Source organism: Bos indicus x Bos taurus, chromosome 28 (genome assembly GCF_003369695.1).
Source record: "Bos indicus x Bos taurus breed Angus x Brahman F1 hybrid chromosome 28, Bos_hybrid_MaternalHap_v2.0, whole genome shotgun sequence".
Lineage (NCBI taxonomy): Eukaryota > Metazoa > Chordata > Mammalia > Artiodactyla > Bovidae > Bos > Bos indicus x Bos taurus.
The window spans coordinates 3,180,783-3,201,573 of record NC_040103.1 but is presented as its reverse complement, the minus strand read 5'-3'; the positions used below and the strand labels follow the sequence as shown (position 1 = coordinate 3,201,573).

At 40.4% G+C, this 20,791-nt stretch overlaps 1 protein-coding gene across 1 annotated transcript in view; it reads left to right on the top strand.

The window, feature by feature from the left end:
* The window catches only part of FMN2 (formin 2), a 356,666-nt gene that overhangs the window by 122,290 nt on the left and 213,585 nt on the right, over window positions 1-20,791 (top strand). Inside the window, exon 5 of the mRNA XM_027530594.1 lies at window positions 17,565-19,438. Within this exon, the coding sequence (XP_027386395.1) occupies window positions 17,565-19,438 (1,874 nt within the window). The remainder of the gene's footprint in view (window positions 1-17,564; window positions 19,439-20,791) is intronic.

Here is a 20,791-nt window from a genome sequence, read left to right as displayed (position 1 = left end):
GATCTTTTTTGTACAGTTCTTCTGTGTATTCTTGCCACCTCTTCTTAATATCTTCTGCTTCTGTTAGATCCATACCATTTCTGTCCTTTATCGAGCCTGTCTTTGCATGAAATGTTCCCTTGGTTATCTCTAATTTTCTTGAAGAGATCTCTAGTCTTTCCCATTCTGTTGTTTTTCTTTATTTCTTTGCACTGATCGCTGAGGAAAGCTTTCTTATCTCTCATTGCTAATCTTTGGAACTCTGCATTCAGATGCTTATATCTTTCCTTTTCTCCTTTGCTTAATTACTGCTGCAGACAATCAATTACTGTTGGAATCAATTATCAATCACTCTTCAGTCAATTATAAGTTCTGTTGAAAGTAACACAGCTGATGATGAGATCTACCTGATCCCTTGCCCTGTCCCCTCGCATTTCTCATCTGTGCAGTGAAGGGCTTGGAAGAGATTGGTCATTTCCATTTCCATTCAGAAATATTGCATATTCAGTAATTCATTATCTTTTTCACTGTGAGGATTCTGGAGGTGCTTCTTTAGCTCTCTGTGTGACTCTCCTTTTCCATTATATGTTCTACTTTAAGGAGCTAGGGGTAAGTTATTTACCAGTTACCATATGTTATGATATTTCCTTCTTTCTTGAAATTCTGTTTCAAATTTGAAATTGATTGCTCTTTATTTCTGTGCATAATCTTATCTATTTAAAAATCTGGGTTTCTTTTCCTGTAGGATTATGCACAGCTTGTGTTGCCTTATTGTAAATTTGGAATCTCATTGGCTTTCTCCAAAGCTGTAGAATGTTTTCATATTTAGAGCTTGACAAATAAGAGAATTTATCTTCTTCTGTAAAGAGTAGAATTCAAATTTTATACCCATCTAGAGGTATCCTAAGTTGACAATAATGTGGCCTGAGAATTTAGCAGAACTTGAAAATCTGAATATTGTAGAAAATGAATTACATATTTAATATTAACATTTACAGAATAAATTACCACAGTATTAACTTACTAATAAGTGATTTTATATTCTAGGCTCTGAAAGTACATCGCCTGCACAATAAACATAATAAAGTTGCAAAGATGAGCAAATTAACCTTTCAGCGAAAGCTTTCCTTGAATGTATCTTGACTTTATTTCTGAGTTTTAGCCTTAATACAATAATGTTTCTTTTTCTGGGAAATAGATAATCTTGTACTTGAGAAATACTTTGGTGAACATATTATTTTTAATAACAATTTTTGATGATATGCTAGTGTTTAAAATAACTTATAAGAACTAACCAATACCACCCACATATAAGATATACAAAAATAGAAGAATTTTGGCCAACTTATTGTATATAATTGTTCAGCTAGAGTAGATGGCAGTTCTACATTTTTTAATGATTTAGAGGGTTGAAGCAATATTTTAGAATATAAATAATCTCAAAATTGGTGATATATAAAAATATTACTGTATTGAGTAAAATAGATTTGTTAACTAACTTCCATTTTTAAGGATTATTATATAGATTCTCTACAAAAATTGCAAAGATTATTGTTTTCCTTTTCTCCTTTTATTTAAAAAAAATTATTTATTTTTGGTTGTACCATGCAGCCTGGGGGATCACAGTTCCAGGGCTAGGGTTTGAACCTGGGCTCCCTGCAGTGGACCACTGGATCACTAGGGATGTCTCCCTTTAAATTTTTATTTTAATTTTAAAGTGAGAACCTGATTTAGAATCAGTCTCTCCTCCTCCTCCTCCTCTTCATGGCTTTTACTTTTTATACTGCCTTTATTATACCTGAATCTATGATGAAAAATAGCTGGCTAAAGTAATAACATTTAAGAATTAAGTTTCGGGGTGGGGGAGGAGAGGGCAGGACAAATGGAGAGAGTAGCATGGAAACATACACACTACCACATGAAAATAGACAGCCAATGGGAACTGACTGTATGACTCAGGAAACTCAAACTGGTGCTCTGTGACAATCTAGAGGGGTGGAATGAGGTGGGAAGTAGGAGGGAGGTTTAAGAAGGAGGGGGCGTGTGTATACCAGTGGCTGATTCATGTTGATGTACGGCAGAAACCAACACAATATTGTAAAGCAATTATCCCTCAATTAAAAACATAAATAAATAAATAAATAAAAATTTTTAAAAAGAATTAAGTTTGGCAGACTCACAGACCTAGAGAATATATCTGGGGTTGCCAAGCGGGGGTCAACATGGCAGTGATGGAGTGGGAGTTTGGGGTTAGCAGATGTTAGCTATTAAAAATAGGATGGATAAATAAGAAGGTCCTACTGTATAGCACAGGGAAAATATTCAATATCCTGTGGAAAAAAAAACATAAGGGAAAAGAGCACAAAAAAACTGTGTGTGTGTGTGTGTATAACTGAATCACTGTAGAGTAGAAATTAACACAGCATTGTAAATCAACTATACTTCAATTAAAAGAAAAAAGTTTAGGAGAGAATGTGCAAGATGGCAGAGTAGAAGGAGCCTGAGTTCACCTCCTCTCACTTCAGCTTACCCTGGGGACATAGATACTGGTGGAAGTTATCTGGGGAGTTTGTTCTACCATGTGGACACTGGTACTGGCAAGGGCCATTTTGACATCAATGTTGGGACACCTCTAGCCAAGCAGCTAATTAGGCATGAATGCAGCCCCACCCATCAGCAAATAGGCTTCCTGAAGACCCCTTTAGCCCATTGTCTGCCTCTGAACATCTCTGCCCACGAGCATGCACACACCAGCCATAAGAAAAGGCCTGTCTGTGAACTGGCCCTCCCACTAGCAGGCCAGCACAAGTTTCAAGAAAACTCAGGACCCACAGAAAAGTTCGTCAAGAACTGGCCTCACCCACCAGCGATCTTACACCTGCTTTAGGTGTTTGCCTGGGGCCTGGCAACCTGACCTCAGGACCTGGTTCTATCCATCAGCACCAGTAGGCTGGAACTTGCCCTAGAACCTGGCTTCACTTATCAGTGGGCAGGCAACATCCCCAGACCCTCAGTGCACCCACCAGAGAGCCAGTACAGCCTGGAATCCCCTGTGATTTTGTAGTCAGCTGCCTGGCGACCCACTTCTGCCAACTACTGGCCAGCAGCCTAGGCCCAAGACACACCAGGTAACTAAAGAGACCAAGAGCCAACCAAGTTTGCTAGACCACTCACAACAGTCAGTCTGCCACAAGAGAAAGGCCCAGAAGACAGACAGACCTCTTAAGGAGAACCCCTAGAGCATATGGCTCTGGTGACCACGGGGAAGTGTGCTGCTGGGACGATGTCTCCAGCAAAAGGCTCCTTCTCCAAGGATGGGAAACATAACCAAGCTACCAGACTCATAAAAATAAAAACAGCAAGTTAGGCAAAATGAGGTGACGAGGCAAAATATTCCAGATGAAGGGACAAAGCAAAACCCCAGAAGAACTGAGTGAAGTGGAGATAGGTAACCTACCCCAGAAGTGGTTCTGGGTAATTATTGTAAAGATAATCAAAGAAGTTGGGAGAAGAATGGATGCAGAGAGAGAGAGACGTTAGAAGTTTTTAGGAAAGAGTTAGAAAATACAAAGAACAACCAAACAAATATGAAGAATACAATAACTGAAATGAAAAATAAACCAGAATAAATCACTGCAGATGGTGACTGCAGCCATGAAATTAAAAGACACTTACCTTGGAAGAAAAGTTATGACCAACCCAGATAACATATTGAAAAGCAGAGACATTACTTTGCCAACAAAGGTCCATCTAGTCAAGGCTATGATTTTTCCAGTGGTCATGTATGGATGTGAGAGTTGGACTCTGAAGAAAGCTGAGTGCCGAAGAATTGATGCTTTTGAACTGTGGTGTTGGAGAAGACTCTTGAGAGTCCCTTGGACTGCAAGGAGATCCAACCAGTCCATTCTAAAGGAGATCAGCCCTGGATTTCTTTGGAAGGACTGATGCTAAAGCTGAAACTCCAGTACTTTGGCCACCTCATGCAAAGAGTTGACTCATTGGAAAAGACTCTGATGCTGGGAGGGATTGGGGGCAGGAGGAAAAGGGGACAACAGAAGAAGAGATGGCTGGGTGGCATCACCGACTCAATGTATGTGAGTCTGAGTGAACTCCGTGAGTTGGTGATGGACAAGGAGGCCTGGTGTGCTGCGATTCATGGGGTTGCAAAGAGACACGAATGAGTGACTGAACTGAACTGAACTGAGAGCAAATAATACAAAGGAATGAATCAGCAAGCTGAAAGATGGACTAGTAGAAATTGCTGGTCCTGAACAGAAAAAAAAAAAAAAAAAGAATGATGTTGATGTATGGCACAACCAATACAATATTGTAAAATAATTAGCCTCTAATTAAAATAAATACATTTCAATCCTGAACCCCCCTCCCCCCTCCCTCCCCGTATTGTAAAGTAATTAGCCTCTAATTAAAATAAATTTAAATTAAAAAAAAATCAATTACAAATATTCAAAAAAATAAATGTTTCTGGAAAAAATAAAATAATAAAATAAAATAAATAAATTTATATTTAAAACAAAAGAATGAAAAGAAATGAGCACAGTTTGAGACCTCTGGGACAACATCAGGAATCTAATATTCTCATTGTAGGGATCCCAGAAGGAGGAAAAGAGCAAGGGGCCAAGAACATACTTGAAGTCATAATAGCAGAAAACATCCCCAACCTGGGAAAAGGAAACAGTTGCCAAATCCAGGAAGTGCAGAATTCTATAGAGGACCAAGCCAAAGAGGAACACACCAGGAGGACATTATAATGAGAATGGCAAAAATAAAATTTAAGGAGAGAATATTAAAAGCAGCAAATGGGAAAGTGAATCCTGAGAGAGCGCCCAAGTGGAGTAGAAGGAAGAGTTCACCTCTTCTCCCAAGGACACCAAAGTCACAAAAATCTGTAGAACAACCATCACTGAAAAAGTCTGAAACCTACCAGAAAAGATCTCTACAACTTAAGACATAAAGAAGGAACCACAACAAAGCTGGTAGGAGGAGTGGAGTCATGATATAATCAAATCTGATACCTTCTGGGTGGGTGACCCACAAGCTGGAGAATAATTATATTACAGAGGTTCTCCCCAGTGTCTCCCTTACAGAGGACAGTCCCCACAGTGTCAGACCTGTGAGGGTCTGACACTGGGAATAGGAGCCCCCAGAGCATTTGGCTTTGAAGCCCAGTAGGACTTGGTTGCAAGAGCTACACAGAATTGGGGAAAATAGAAATTTCACTCTTCACTCTTAAAGGGTGCATACAAAGTCTCATACACACCAGGGCCAAGGGCAAAAGCCACAATTTCGTAGGAGCCTGGGACCAACTAGTCTTGAAGAGTCTCCTGGGGAGGTGATGGTTGCTGTGACTCACTTTGGGGAAACAGACACTGGTGGTGGATATGTCGGGAGCGTTCATCTGTGTGAGCTCTTCTATAGGTTGATATCCTGGTACCAATAGTCGGCCTTACCCAACAGCCTGTAGTCTCCAGTGCTGGGACACTTCTGGCCAAACAACTAACTAAGAGGGAGGGACACAGCCCCATCCATTGACAGACATGCTGTTTAAAGACTTCCTATGCCCACAGCCACCTCTAGACACACCCTTAGACATGACCCTGCCCACCAGAGGACCAAGACCCAGCTCTACTCACCAATTGGTAGGCACTAGCCCCTCCCACCACTAAGCCTGCACTAGCCTCTAGACCAGCCTCACCCGCTAGGGAGCAATACCGGAAGTAAGAAAATTGTACTCACAGCCTGTGGATAGAATCTGCAAATGCAGGCCAGACACTACCCCCGGGACAAGCTGGCCCTTGGCTCTTGGGTGACAAGAGAAGAATGGACTCCTGGAATGCACAGGTCATCTCCTACAGAGGGCCCCTTCTCCAAGATCAAGAAATGTAACTGACTTATACATACATAAAATAGTAATTTTGACACAATGAGGTGACAGAGAAATATGTTTCAAAGGAAGGAACAAGATAAAAAACCGAGAAAAACTCAGTGATATGGAGATAGGCAATACCTGAGAAAGAGTTCAGGGTAACTGTAAAGATGATCAAAGAATTCAGGGTGAGAATGAATGTAGAATGAAATTAGAGGCTTTAAAAAAACCTATGGATAGATCAACTAAACAGAAAATTAAAAAGGAAACACAAACTTTAAATGATACAATAGACCCCAATTGATATCTATAGGACATTTCACCCCAAAACAATGAATTTCACCTTTTTCTCAAGCACACACGGAACCTTCTCCAGGATAGATCACATCCTCGGCCATAAATCTAGCTTTGGCAAATTAAAAAATTTGAAATCATTCCCAGCATCTTTTCTGACCACAATGTAGTAATATTAGATCTCAATTACAGGACAAAAACTATTAAAAATCCCAGCATATGGAGGCTGAACAACTCGCTGCTGAAAAACCAATAAATAACAGAAGAAATCGAAAACGAAATCAAAATGCATAGAAATGAATGAAAATGAAAACACAACAACCAAAATCTATGGGACATTGTAAAAGCAGTATGGATTGTGAAGAAGGCTGAGCGCTGAAGAATTGATGCTTTTGAACTGTGGTGTTGGAGAAGACTCTTGAGAGTCCCTTGGACTGCAAGGAGATTCAACCAGTCCATTCTGAAGGAGATCAGCCCTGGGATTTCTTTGGAGGGAATGATGCTAAAGCTGAAACTCCAGTACTTTGGCCACCTCATGTGAAGAGTTGACTCATTGGAAAAGACTCTGATGCTGGGAGGGATTGGGGGCAGGAGGAGAAGGGGACGACAGAGGATGAGATGGCTGGATGGCATCACTGACTCGATGGACGTGAGTCTGAGTGAACTCAGGGAGTTGGTGATGGACAGGGAGGCCTGGCGTGCTGCGATTCATGGGGTCCCAAAGAGTCAGACATGACTGAGTGACTGATCTGATCTGATCTGAAGGGGAAGGTTCATAGCAATACCGGCTTACCTCAAGAAACAAGAAAAAAGTCAAATAAATAACCTAACTCTACACCTAAAGCAACTAGAAAAGGAAGAAATGAAGAACCCCAGGGATAGTGGAAGGAAAGAAATCTTAAAAATTAGGGCAGGAATAAATGCAAAAGAAACAAAAGAGACCATAGCAAAAATCAACAAAACCAAAAGCTTGTTCTTTGAGAAGATAAATAAAATTGACAAACCATTAGCCAGACTCATCAAGAAACAAAGGGAGGAAAATCAAATCAACAAAATTAAAAATGAAAATGGAGAGATCACAACAGACAACACAGAAATACAAAGGATAGTAAGAGACTATTATCAGCAACTATATGCAAATAAAATGGACAACTTGGAAGAAATGGACAAATTCTTAGAAAAGTACAACTTTGCAAAATTGAATCAGGAAGAAATAGAAAATCTTAACAGACCCATCACAAGCACAGAAATTGAAACTGTAATCAGAAATCTTCCAGCATACAAAAGCCCAAGTCCAGAGGCTTCACAACTGAATTGTACCAAAAATTTAGAGAAGAGCTAACACCTATCCTACTCAAACTCTTCCAGAAAATTGCAGAGGAAGGTAAACTTCCAAACTCATTCTATGAGGCCACCATCACCCTAATACCAAAACTTGACAAAGATGCCACTGAAAAGAAAACTACAGGCCAATATCACTGATGAACATAGATGCAAAAATCCTTAACAAAATTCTAGCAAACAGAATCCAACAACATATTAAAAAGATCATACATCATGACCAAGTGGGCTTTATCCCAGGGACGCAAGGATGCTTCAATATCCGCAAGTCAATTAATGTAATACACCACATTAACAAATTGAAAAATAAAAACCATATGATTATCTCAGTAGATGCAGAAAAAGCCTTTGACAAAATTCAACATCCATTTATGATTAAAAAAAAACAACCCTCCAGAAAGCAGGAATAGAAAGAACATACTTCAACATAATAAAAGCTATATATGACAAACCCTCAGCAAACATTATCCTCAATGGTGAAAAACTGAAAGCATTTCCCCTAAAGTCAGGAACAAGACAAGGGTGCCCACTCTTAACACTACTATTCAGCATAGTTTTGGAAGTTTTGGCCACAGCAGTAAGAGAAGAAAAAGAAATAAAAGGAATCCAGATTGGAAAGGAAGAAGTAAAATTCTCACTGTTTGCAGATGACATGATCCTCTACATAGAAAACCCTAAACATTCCACCAGAAAATTACTAGAGCTAATCAATGAATATAGTAAAGTTGCAGGATATAAAATTAACACACAGAAATCCCTTGCATTCCTCTACACTAACAATGAGAAAACAGAGAAATTAAGGAAACAATTCCATTCACCATTGCAACGAAAAGAATAAAATACTTAGGAATATATCTACCTAAAGAAACAAAGGACCTATATATAGAAAACTATAAAACACGGGTGAAAGAAATCAAAGTGTACACAAATGGAGAAATATACCATGTTCATGTATCAGAAGAATCAATATAGTGAAAATGAGTATACTACCCAAAGCAATCTACAGATTCAATGCAATCCTTATCAAGCTACAAATGGTATTTTTCACAGAACTAGAACAAATAATTTCACAATTTATATGGAAATACAAAAACCCTTGAATAGCCAAAGCAATCTTGAGAAAGAATGGAACTGGAGGAATCAATCTGCCTGACTTCAGTCTCTACTACAAAGCCACAGTCATCAAGACAGTATAGTACTGGCACAAAGACAGAAATATAGATCAATGGAACAAAATAGAAAGCCCAGAGATAAATCCATGCACCTATGGACACCTTCTCTTTGACAAAGGAAGCAAGAATATACAATGGAGAAAAGACAATCTCTTTAACAAGTGGTGCTGGGAAAACTGGTCAAGCACTTGTAAAAGAATGAAACTAGAACATTTTCTAACACCGTACACAGAAATAAACTCAAAATGGATTAAAGATCTAAATGTAAGACCAGAAACTATTAAACTCCTAGTGGAAAACATAGGCAAAACACTCTCCGACATAAACCACAGCAGGATCCTCTATGACCCACCTCTCAGAATATTGGCAATAAAAGTGAAAATAAACAAATGGGACCTAATTAAAATTAAAAGCTTCTGCACAACAAAGGAAACTCTAAGCAAGGTGAAAAGACAGCCTTCAGAATGGGAGAAAATAATAGGAAACGAAGAAACGAACAAAGAATTAATCTCAAAAATATACAAGCAACTGCTGCAGCTCAATTCCAGAAGAATAAAAGACCCAATCAAAAAGTGGGCCAAAGAACTAAACAGACATTTCTCCAAAGAAGACATACAAATGGAGAACAAACACATGAAAAGATGCTCAACATCACTCGTTATCAGAGAAATGCAAGTCAAAACCACAATCAGGTACCATTTCACCCAGTCACAATGGCTGCGATCCAAATACAAGCAATAAATGCTGGAGAGGGTGTGGAGAAAAGGGAACCCTCTTACACTGTTGGTGGGAATGCAAACTAGTACAGCCACTATGGAGAACAGTGTGGAGATTCCTTAAATACAGGAAATAGAACTGCCATACCAGTCCATTCTAAAGGAGATCAGCCCTGGGATTTCTTTGGAAGGAATGATGCTAAAGCTGAAACTCCAGTACTTTGGCCACCTCATGTGAAGAGTTGACTCATTGGAAAAGACTCTGATGCTGGGAGGGATTGGGGGCAGGAGAAGGGAACGGCAGAGGATGAGATGGCTGGATGGCATCACTGACTCAATGGACATGAGTCTGAGTGAACTCCGGGAGTTGGTGATGGACAGGGAGGCCTGGCGTGCTGCGATTCATGGGGTCACAAAGAGTCGGACATGACTGAGCAAGTGAACTGAACTGATGACCCAGCAATCCCACTGCTGGGTATACACACTGAGGAAACCATAATTGAAAGAGACACGTGTACCCCAATGTTCATTGCAGCGCTGCTTATAATAGGCAGGACATGGAAGCAACCTAGATGTCTGTCAGCAGATGAATGGATAAGAAAGCTGTGGTACATATACACAGTGGAATATTACTCAGCCATTAAAAAGAACACATTTGAATCAGTTCTAATGAGGTGGATGAAACTGGAGCCTATTATACAGGGTGAAGTAACCCAGAAAGAAAAACACCAGTACAGTATACTAACGCATATATATGGAATTTAGAAAGAAGGTACTGATAACCCTGTATGCAAGACAGCAAAAGAGATACAGATGTACAGAACAGTCTTTTTGACTCTGTGGGAAAGGGGGAGGGTGGGATGATATGGGAGAATGGCATTGAAGCATGTAAAATATCATATGTGAAATGAATCGCCAATCCAGATTTGATGCATGATACAGGGTGCTCGGGGCTGGTGCGCTGGGATGACCCAGAGGGATGGGATGGGGAGGGAGGTGAGAGGGGGTTTTCAGGATGGGAAACACATGTACACTCATGGCAGATTCAAGTCAATGTATGGCAAAACCAATACAATATTGTAAAGTAAAATAAATACATTTTTAAAAAGAATTAGAAAATATAAAAGCAAGGGAAAAGCAATAGGTAACAATTAGGGATTCCCATAAGGGTGACTTTTCAACAAAAGCTGCAAAGGAAGGGGCATGATATACTTAAAGTAATAAAGAGGAATAACCTCCAATCAAGAATACTCTACCTGGCAAGGTTCTCTTTCAGATATTTGATAGATTAAAAGCATCACAGACAAGAAAGAGCTGAAAGAGTTCAGCACTACCAAAATAGCTTTACAACAAATGTTAAAGGAACTTATCTAAGTGAGAAAAGACTATGACTAGAAACATGAAAATTATGGAAAGGAAAAATTCATCAGGAAAGGCAAACATATAGTAAAGATAGGAAATCATCCACTCAGAATAAAAACTAGTAGGATTATTAAAAGACAAAAGTAGTAAAATCATCCATAACTACAATGAGCAGTTACGTGATACACAAAACAATTAGATGTAAAATATATCAAAAACACTAATCATGAGGCTCATAGAGTACAAGTGCAGGGTTTTAAAGATGTATTTGAAATTAAGACATCAGTAATTGTATAACCATCATATATATATATTATATATATATAATGAGTGATATATAAAAACCTCATAGTAACTATAATCTAAAAATCTGTAATAGATATACACACAGAAAAAAAGAAAAAGGAATCCAAACTTAACAGTAAATATAACCATCAAATATAAGAGAACAGAGCAAAAGAAGAAAGGAAGAAAAAAACTACAAAACAACCTCATAAAGAATTTTTAAAAGGCAATAAGAACATACATTAAAATTCAACATATGTTGAAATTAGTTTCAATGTAAATGAGCTAAATGCTACAATGAAAAGACATAAAGTAGCTTAATGTAAAAACAGGCCTGCATGTAGGCTGCCAACAAGAGATTTGCCTCAATCTAAGGAGACACAAACTGAAAGTGAGAATGGAAGAATGTATTCCATGCAAATAGGTTGAAAAGAAAGCCAAGATAGCAATAGTTGTATCAGAAAAAATAGACTTTACAATAAAGACTGGTAGAAGAGACAGGATATTACATTATTATCAAGGAATCAATCCAAGAAGAAGATATAAGTATTGTTAATATACCCCAACATAGGAGCATCTAAACACAAAAAGCAAATACCAGCAGACATAAGGGAGAAGTCAACAGTAACACAGAAATAAAGGCAGTTCTAAGAGGGAAGTTTATAGTGATACAAGTTTACTTTGTCAAGCAAGAAAAATCTTAAGTAAACAACCTAACCCTACACATAAAGGGCCTAGAAAAAGAACAAACAAAACTCAAATTTAGTCGAAAGAAAGAAACATAAAGATATGAGCAGAAATAAATGAAACACAGAGTAGAAAAAGAATAGAAAAAGTCAATGAAACTAATAGCTGTTTCATTGAAAAGATTAAAAAATTGATAAGCATTTTGCCAGATTCATCAAGTAAAAAAGAGAGACAGCCCAAATCAATAAAATAAAAAATAAAACTTTTTGTTACAACTGACACCACAGAAATTCAAAGGAACATAAGAGACTACGGAAAACAACTATACACCAATAAGATGAACAACCTATAAGAAATGAACAAGTTCTTAGCAAGGTACAATCTCTCAAGTTAGAACTAGGAAAAAATAGAAAGTAGGAGCAGACCAAGTACTACTAATGAAATTGTGTCAATAATTAAAAAAAAAAAAAAAAAACTTCCAGGAAACAAAAGTCAAGATCAGATGTCTTCACAGGAGGATTTTACCAAAGATTCAGAGAAGAGTTAACAAGAAACTTTCTGAAAGTATTCCCCCAAAAAATTGCAGAGGAAGGAATGCTTGTGAACCCATTCCATGAGGTCAGCATAACCCTGATACAAAGATATTTAAAAAAAATTATTACTGATGAACATGGGTGCAAAAATTCTCAACAAAGTATTAGGAATCTGAATCCAACAATACATGAAAAGGGTTATAAAACGTGATCAAGTAGGATTTATTCCAGGGATTCAAGGATAGTTCAATACCCTCAAATCAATCACTGTGATATACCACATTAACAAACTGAAGAATAAAACTATATGATTATCTCAATAGATGTAGAAAAAGGTTTTGACAAAGCTCAACATCCATGTATGATACAAACTCTCCAAAAGTGGCCATAAAGTGAACATACCTTAACATAATAAACACCTTATTGACAAACCTACAGCTAACATCATACTCAGTGATGAAAAGCTGAAAGCATTTCCTGTAAGATCAGGAACAAGACAAGGATGCTCACTCTCACCATTTTTATTTAACATACTATTGGAAGTCCTAGCAACAGCAGTCAGACAAGATAAATGAAATTAATCCAGATTGGAAAGGGAGAAGTAAAACTCTCACTGTTTGCAGATGACATGATACCATACAGAGAAAATTCTAAAGATGCCACTGGAAAACTACTAGAACTCATTAATAAATTTGGTAAAACTGAAGGATGTAAAAGTAATATACACAAATCTGTTGCATTAGGAGGTAATCCCACTTATCAAATTAAGAAGGAAAAATGCCTAGGAATATACCTACCTAAGGCATCCCTGATAGCTCAGTTGGTAAAAAAACCTGCTTGCAATGCAGGAGAACCCGGTTCAATTCCTGGGTTGGGAAGATCTGCTGGAGAAGGGATAGGCTACCCACTCCAGTATTCTTGGGCTTCCCTTGTGGCTTAGCTGGTAAAGAATCTGCCTGGAATGCAGGAGACCTCGGTTTGACCTGTAGGTTGGGAAGATCCCCTGGAGAAAGGAAAGGCCACCTACTCCAGTATGGTGGCCTGGAGAATTCCACGGACTGTGTAGTCCATGGGGTTGCAAAGAGTTGGACACCACTGAGTGACTTGCACTTTCACTGTTTTTCAAGGAGATAAAAGTCCTGTACTTGGAAAACCATAAGACATTGCTGAACAAAATTGAAGATGATACAAACATATGGAAAGATATACTGTGTTTATGAACTGGAAGAATTGACATTTTTCAAATGACCATACAACTCAAGGCAATCCACAGTTCAATATAGTTCCTATCAAAATTCTAAGGATGTTTTTCACAGAACTAGAACATATAATATAAAAATCTGTATGGAAACACAAAAGAATAGCCAAAATGATCTTGAGAAAGAACAGAACCAGAGGAATCAGGCTCCCTGACTTCAGACTATACTACAGAGTTACAATAATCAAAACCAGTATAGTACTGGCACAAAAACAAACACAGAGATCTGTGGAAGAGTATGGAGAGTCCAGAAATAAGTCTGAGGTTATGTTGTCAAATTCATCTACAACAAAGGCAAGACTATACAGTAGAGGAAAAAAAAAAAAACAGTTTCTTAAGTAAGTGGTGCTAGGAAAACAGGACAGCTACATGAAAAGGAATAAAATTAGAACATCCTCTAGCATCTTACACAATAACAAACTCAAAATGGTTAAAGACCTAAATATAAGACCAGAAACCATAAAAATGCTGTAAGTAAAAATAGAATACTCTGACACAAATCATACCAATACATTTTTTGGATCTGTCTCCTAAATCAAAAGAAATAAAATATAAACAGATGGAACCTAATTAATCTTAAAAGCTTTTGGATGGCAAAGGAAACTATCAACAAAACAAAAGACAATCTATTAAATGGGAGAAAATATTTGCAAATTATATGACTGATAAGGGGTTACTTTCCAAACTATATAAACAGCTCATACAACTCAACATAAAAAAAAAAAAAAACAAACACTCCAGTTTAAACATAGGCAAATGACCTGAATTTTTTTCTAAAGATGACCTACAGATGGCCAACAGGCATATGAAAAGATACTCAACGTCATAAGTCCTCAGAGAAATGAAAATCAAAACCACAATGAGATATCACCTCATGGCTTCAGAATGGCTATCATCAAAAAGAACACAAATAACAGAATATATATATATGTGGACAGGGAGGCCTGGCATGCTGCAATTCATGGGGTCGCAAAGAGTCAGACACAACTGAGCAACTGAACTGAACTGATCTGAGATATGTATATCTAAGTCACTTTGCTGTACAGAAGAAATTAATGCAACATTGTAAATCAGCTATATTTCAGTAAAAGTTTAAAAATAATGATAAAATAATAAAGTATTTATAAAATAACATAATAACAAGAGAATTGTGAAAATGTGGAGAAAACAGACCCCACATACCCTTTTGGTGGGAATGTTTCCTATGGAAAACAGTATGGAGGTTTCTCAGAAAACCAGAACTACCGTATGACCCAGCAATTTCACTCCTGGATATTTATCTAAAAAAGAAAGAAAGCACTAATTTTTAAAGATACATGCATCCAGTGTTCATAGCGGTATTATTTACAATTGCCAACATATGGAAGCAACCTAAGTTTCCATCAAGAGATTTGTGCCTAAAGAAGATGTGGTATATTTACTAAAAAGAAACAGACTCACATATACAGAGGATAGAGCAGTGGTTATCAGTGGGGAGAGGGATGTGGGGAGTCGCAAAATAGTCATAGGAGAATAAGAGGTACAAAGTATGTATAAAATAAGCTGCAAGGATATATAGTTCAGCACAGGGAATATGGGCAATATTTTATACTAACTATAAATGGAATGTAACTTTTTAGAAATGGTAAATCACTGTGTTCTACACCTGAAACTTATACATTGTATATCAACTATATCCCAGTAAATTTTTTTTTCAATAATTGAGTTTTGGAAAACACTTCTAGAATCTAGTACTTGCATGCCTTTTATCAAGTAGCCTTTTTATATGTTCATTTCATAAATGGGAAAATGAGAGCTACTTCATACCAGGACAACTCAAAAAAGACTTATCTAAGCTTAATGGTCACTTTTAAGATTACACTGGAAAAATGAAAATAATCTATATATTTTATTAGGTTGGATTTTCTTGTGCTTACTAGCATCATAATTGGAGAGTGAAGTTAACTACAATGGCCAAATAGGATATTACAAATTATTTTATTATAGTTATTTCTTTTACCATGGACTATTTAGAGAATATATGACATGATTTCCCAACCTATGTATTGTAATTCTTTAGTCTTTTGTATAGACATTGGTGAAAAATAGTGACTTAGATTTCATATATTTTTTTATATATATATATATACACACACCGGAGAAGGCAATGGCACCCCACTCCAGTACTCTTGCCTGGAAAATCCCATGGATGGAGGAGCCTGGAAGGCTGCAGTCCATGGGGTCGCAAGGAGTCGGACACAACTGAGCGACTTCCCTTTCACTTTTCACTTTCATGCATTGGAGAAGGAAATGGCAACCCACTCCAGTGTTCTTGCCTGGAGAATCCCAGGGACAGGGGAGCCTGGTGGGCTGCTGTCTCTGGGGTCGCACAGAGTCGGACACGACTGAAGTGACTTAGCAGTAGCAGTAGCATACACACACACACACACACACACACACACATACATACACACACGCATAAATAGAAGTGCCTGTCACAATTTTGCCTATTTAATAAGTGTTTATATTTCTTTATTACTTAAAAGGTAAATTAATTTCCTTTTCAGCTTTATTTCACAAGAAGGGCTATTTGATTGTATTTTTTGATTGTAGGGAAATAAGTACCTTGTGTAGGTGCTTATCTTTGAAGTTACAAGTTCTATTCTGCTTTTAATAAGCATCATAATTGGTGTTTAGCAAGTGAAATGTTATAGTAAAATATAGAATTTTTAGAGAAGAAGTAATGGGTTTAGGATTAAGACTGTTATCTTTATACTTTCCTTACCCCCATGGAAAAAGAAACTGTGAAGATTTTAAATAAATATACACATAGCACCAAAAATGCTTCCTTTATTGTAAATACCCATTTCTGTTTTGTCTGTCTGCAGCTTTTCCACTGTAAATGGGTTAGATATTTGTTTTGAATTTTTAAAAACTAGCAAAGTAAGTTATTTTTTATTTTGTGGAGACTTTGTTTGGATTTAGTGTTTGGCAAGCAGGATAGGAGTTTAGTTTCATACTTTGTATCATCTTTGTATCACCTCTCAGTCAGTAGGGTAAGAGCAGGCCTGGCTCCCACGTGGGGAAGGTAGTGACATGTCTGTTCTGTGGATGGCGGCCTCTGTTGGGGTATTGTGTGAAAAGCCCTGGATGCTCTGGAGAAGTAGTTGTGGGCCCTCTCATCCCCGCATCGATGGGGGACAGGTGTACCTGTGTGATCAGGTGTCTGACCTGTGCTTCACTTAGTTGGGGGTCTGTCCCCTATTCTTCCTTCTCCTATTCCTGCTTTCCTCATTTTTCTCTGCCCACTCCTTGCCTCCTCTTTTCTTCTTACTCATCTGTTATTGGCAGTCAGTTTACTGAGAGGGCTTTCCCCTTTTCTCTACTCAAAGTCCTTTTCCCTGAAAGGTCGATGGCATGCTTTGGGAGAGGAAGATACCGTCTGGGGGTGAGAGTGACCCACACATGGGCACAGTTGCTCTTGGCCATTGTGATAAATTGTGGCGACCAAAGGTATCCCTTTCTGAAATGCCTTGAATAAAATATTTGAATTGTGTTGTGTGATATAGGTTCTATACATGCACGTAAGACATGCCTGTACATGCTTGTGTGGGTGTTGCAAATATTTCTCATGATTTTACTGGGGATTCCTGTAGAGATTACTTTTTAGAAGTTGAAATTAACTTTAAAATTTAGGATTTAAAATATCTTTAGGAAATGTCCTCATATAGCAGATGTTACTGGGCAAGAAGGAGAGTGGTCTATGGTGAAATTAAGTGGATCTGTCGCTCAGTCTTGGCTTCCGTCTTCACCGAGGTCTGCTGATCTTCCATAATTTCATTTGAAGATTAATTAGAGAAGGGCCTTAGGACCTCATGGTCATCTACATAATCCACTTTGAAATCCAAGGGCAGAGAAGAAGGGACACATGGTAGAACTAATAATGTGTTTCCATAGGGAGAGCTTTTAGAAGTAACAACCGAATACATTTTGCTGAGTTTGGTAGGTCTAGTTTTTGACGTTTGGAGTATCCCTGATTTTCTGTTTAACTGTGATGTCTGTATTGCTCCCCAGGAAGTGTGCGACATGAAGTCTGAGGGTCAGGCCACTGTCATCCAGCGGCTGGAGCAGACCATCGAGGATCTGAAGACCAAGATAGCTGAGCTGGAGAAGCAATACCCTGCCCTAGACACGGGTCTGGAAGCCCTCAGGTTGGGCGAAAAGGATGTCGGATATGAAAGGATTGTACAGGCCAAGTCCATCCAGACGTCCCCGATGGAAGAGGGTGGTGTGCTAGCACGTCCTCCTGGGGGGTCCCCGCCGGCTCCCCCACCCTTGACTGCACATGGAGAATCAACAGGGCTGCCCTTGCCTTCAGGACCTCAGACCATGTTCTGCTCAGAAATCTCTTTGGTTGTGTCTCCAAGGCGGATATCAGTTCAGCTTGATGCACAGCCGTCCCTCCAGCCTCCACCGCCTGCATCCCTCCCCTGGTCTGACAGTCATGGACAGGCCAGGTCCCAGCCTTCCCATCCTCCTCTTCACACTGGGTTTGAAACCAGCCAGGAGCACTCTGCTTTCTCCTCCTCTGGAAACGGCTGTGACATCCCCACTGCACCACCTCTGCCTCTAGAGACCACCGAGGCTTCCCCAGCACCCCTGACCCCCGGTGCACCTGGGCCTGCACTGCCCAGCCCAGCGGGCCTCTCACCTCCTCCTTGTCTGGGTCCAGAGATGCTGCCACCTCCTCCTCTACCTTTGCCTGGAGTGGGAGTTCCTCCCCCGCCTCCTCTTCCCGGGGTGGGGATCCCTCCCCCGCCACCTCTTCCCACCGTGGGAATACCTACCCCTCCACCTCTTCCCGGGGTGGGGATCCCTCCCGCTCCTCCCCTTCCCGGGGTGGGGATCCCTCCCGCCCCTCCCCTTCCCGGCGTGGGGATCCCTCCCGCCCCTCCCCTTCCCGGCGTGGGGATCCCTCCCGCCCCCCCTCTTCCCGGCGTGGGGATCCCTCCCGCCCCCCCTCTTCCCGGCGTGGGGATCCCTCCCGCCCCCCCTCTTCCCGGCGTGGGGATCCCTCCTCCCCCTCCCCTTCCCGGCGTGGGGATCCCTCCCGCCCCTCCCCTTCCCGGCGTGGGGATCCCTCCCGCCCCGCCTCTTCCCGGCGTGGGGATCCCTCCCGCCCCCCCTCTTCCCGGCGTGGGGATCCCTCCCGCCCCGCCTCTTCCCGGCGTGGGGATCCCTCCTCCCCCTCCCCTTCCCGGCGTGGGGATCCCTCCTCCCCCTCCCCTTCCCGGCGTGGGGATCCCTCCTCCCCCTCCCCTTCCCGGCGTGGGGATCCCTCCTCCCCCTCCCCTTCCCGGCGTGGGGATCCCTCCCGCCCCGCCTCTTCCCGGCGTGGGGATCCCTCCCGCCCCCCCTCTTCCCGGCGTGGGGATCCCTCCCGCCCCGCCTCTTCCCGGCGTGGGGATCCCTCCTCCCCCTCCCCTTCCCGGCGTGGGGATCCCTCCTCCCCCTCCCCTTCCCGGCGTGGGGATCCCTCCTCCCCCTCCTCTTCCCGGCGTGGGGATCCCTCCTCCCCCTCCTCTTCCAGGCGTGGGAATACCCCCCACCCCTCCTCTTCCTGGAGTGGGAATTCCTCCTCCCCCACCTCTTCCCAGTGAAGGAATACCTCCTGCCCCACCTCCTCCTCCTCCTCCAGGTGTGGGGATTCCACCTCCTCTAACCCCTCAGCCCCCACCCCCTCCTGGATCAGGCCTTCCTCTCCCACGACAAGTTGGGAGTAGCACTTTACCGACACCTCAGGTGTGTGGCTTTCTTCCTCCTCCGTTGCCTCTTGGCTTGTTTGGATTTGGGATGAACCAGGAAAAAGGGAGTAGGAAGCAGCCAGTAGAGCCTTGTCGGCCAATGAAGCCTCTATATTGGACAAGAATTCAGCTGCACAGTAGAAGGTAACACCCGCGGCGTTCCTGTTTGCATAATTTGTCAACACGAGCGAAGTGGTTTCCTCTCTGTACCACTCCAAACCTAGTCTCTAGATTTTTACATGAATATTTAGTGGAGCAATTTTAGACTTTTCTCCAGAAGTATCCAAGTGATAAATCATGTGTATCAATGTACACATTTCTGTCTATATAGTTTTTTAATTTCTTTTTAAATTGAAGGATAATTGCTTTACAGAATTTTGTTGTTTTCTGTCAAACCTCAACATATGTAATTTTTAATCGACCTTTTAAGGATTGATGGATAGATCTTTCTTGGCCTATGTGAGCTGTTGCCTTGTTGCAAAGCCTCATTCTGACAAATAACTTATAAAAGTAAATCAAATCGTTAAACAGACAAAGCCTTGAAGATGTATTCTGCATCCTTTTGAAGGCATGGTCTTGTTTGACTATTCAGAAAAGTGATACACAAAAGTCCACATGTGTGGATTTCACCCCGTGTGTGAAATGATTTACGTCTGACCATTTCATGGCACTTCTATAGATGATTTGCAATGCTGTGAAGTCATAAAATCACAAACTACATGACTTTTATGAAAGACATGATATTTATAAAAGAATGCCTCCCAGCAGGTTTGCTGCTGGTGTATTACTTACCCATGGATGGTCCGTAACCTGGTTCCCTGAACCTTGGGATGGTGCCAGAGATAACATGCCCTTTAAATTTCCCCTGGACTTTCTTATACCGAGTTCTCATGACTTTGAATTTGTGGTTGTCTGTGATGTGGCACAGATTTAGAAATAGGATATTTACTAGACTCATCTTCATTTCTTGTATTAATTTTCTCTTCTCTGAATCATAGTGGAGGGTCTATTTTGACTGCTTCTAACTTTGTTGTTCATTCTCTGAGTACTTTGCCAGGTCACTTCCCATTGCTGAGGCATCGTTTCCAGCTGTGCTCCAAACTCATTTTTCCCATGTGCATTATATGAAATTCTTTTATTTTGTTGGTTTGCTTTTTAAAATGGACCTTCGTTTTCAGGTGGTACTACCTACCTGTCTCTGTGGTCACTGAGGAGTCAGATGACATGAGTGCTGGACAGTGGTAGGGAGACAGAAATGCCACTCTGTAGATAGAAAGTGATTTATTTTTAACCCACGGAACTTAAGGGTCAGGTTGGAATGTGAGATACCAGACATTTCTTGCCTGGAGAGCCATACTGAAAAGGGTTCTTACATGTTTTATATAATGACTTGATGACTGAGAATTCCTAGAAAGAAAAGAATTCCTTTCTAGGCAAAGGTTTCATCCTGTATTGATGCTGTTTCTCATCATGTTGGTTGATTAAACAAGTGCTGAT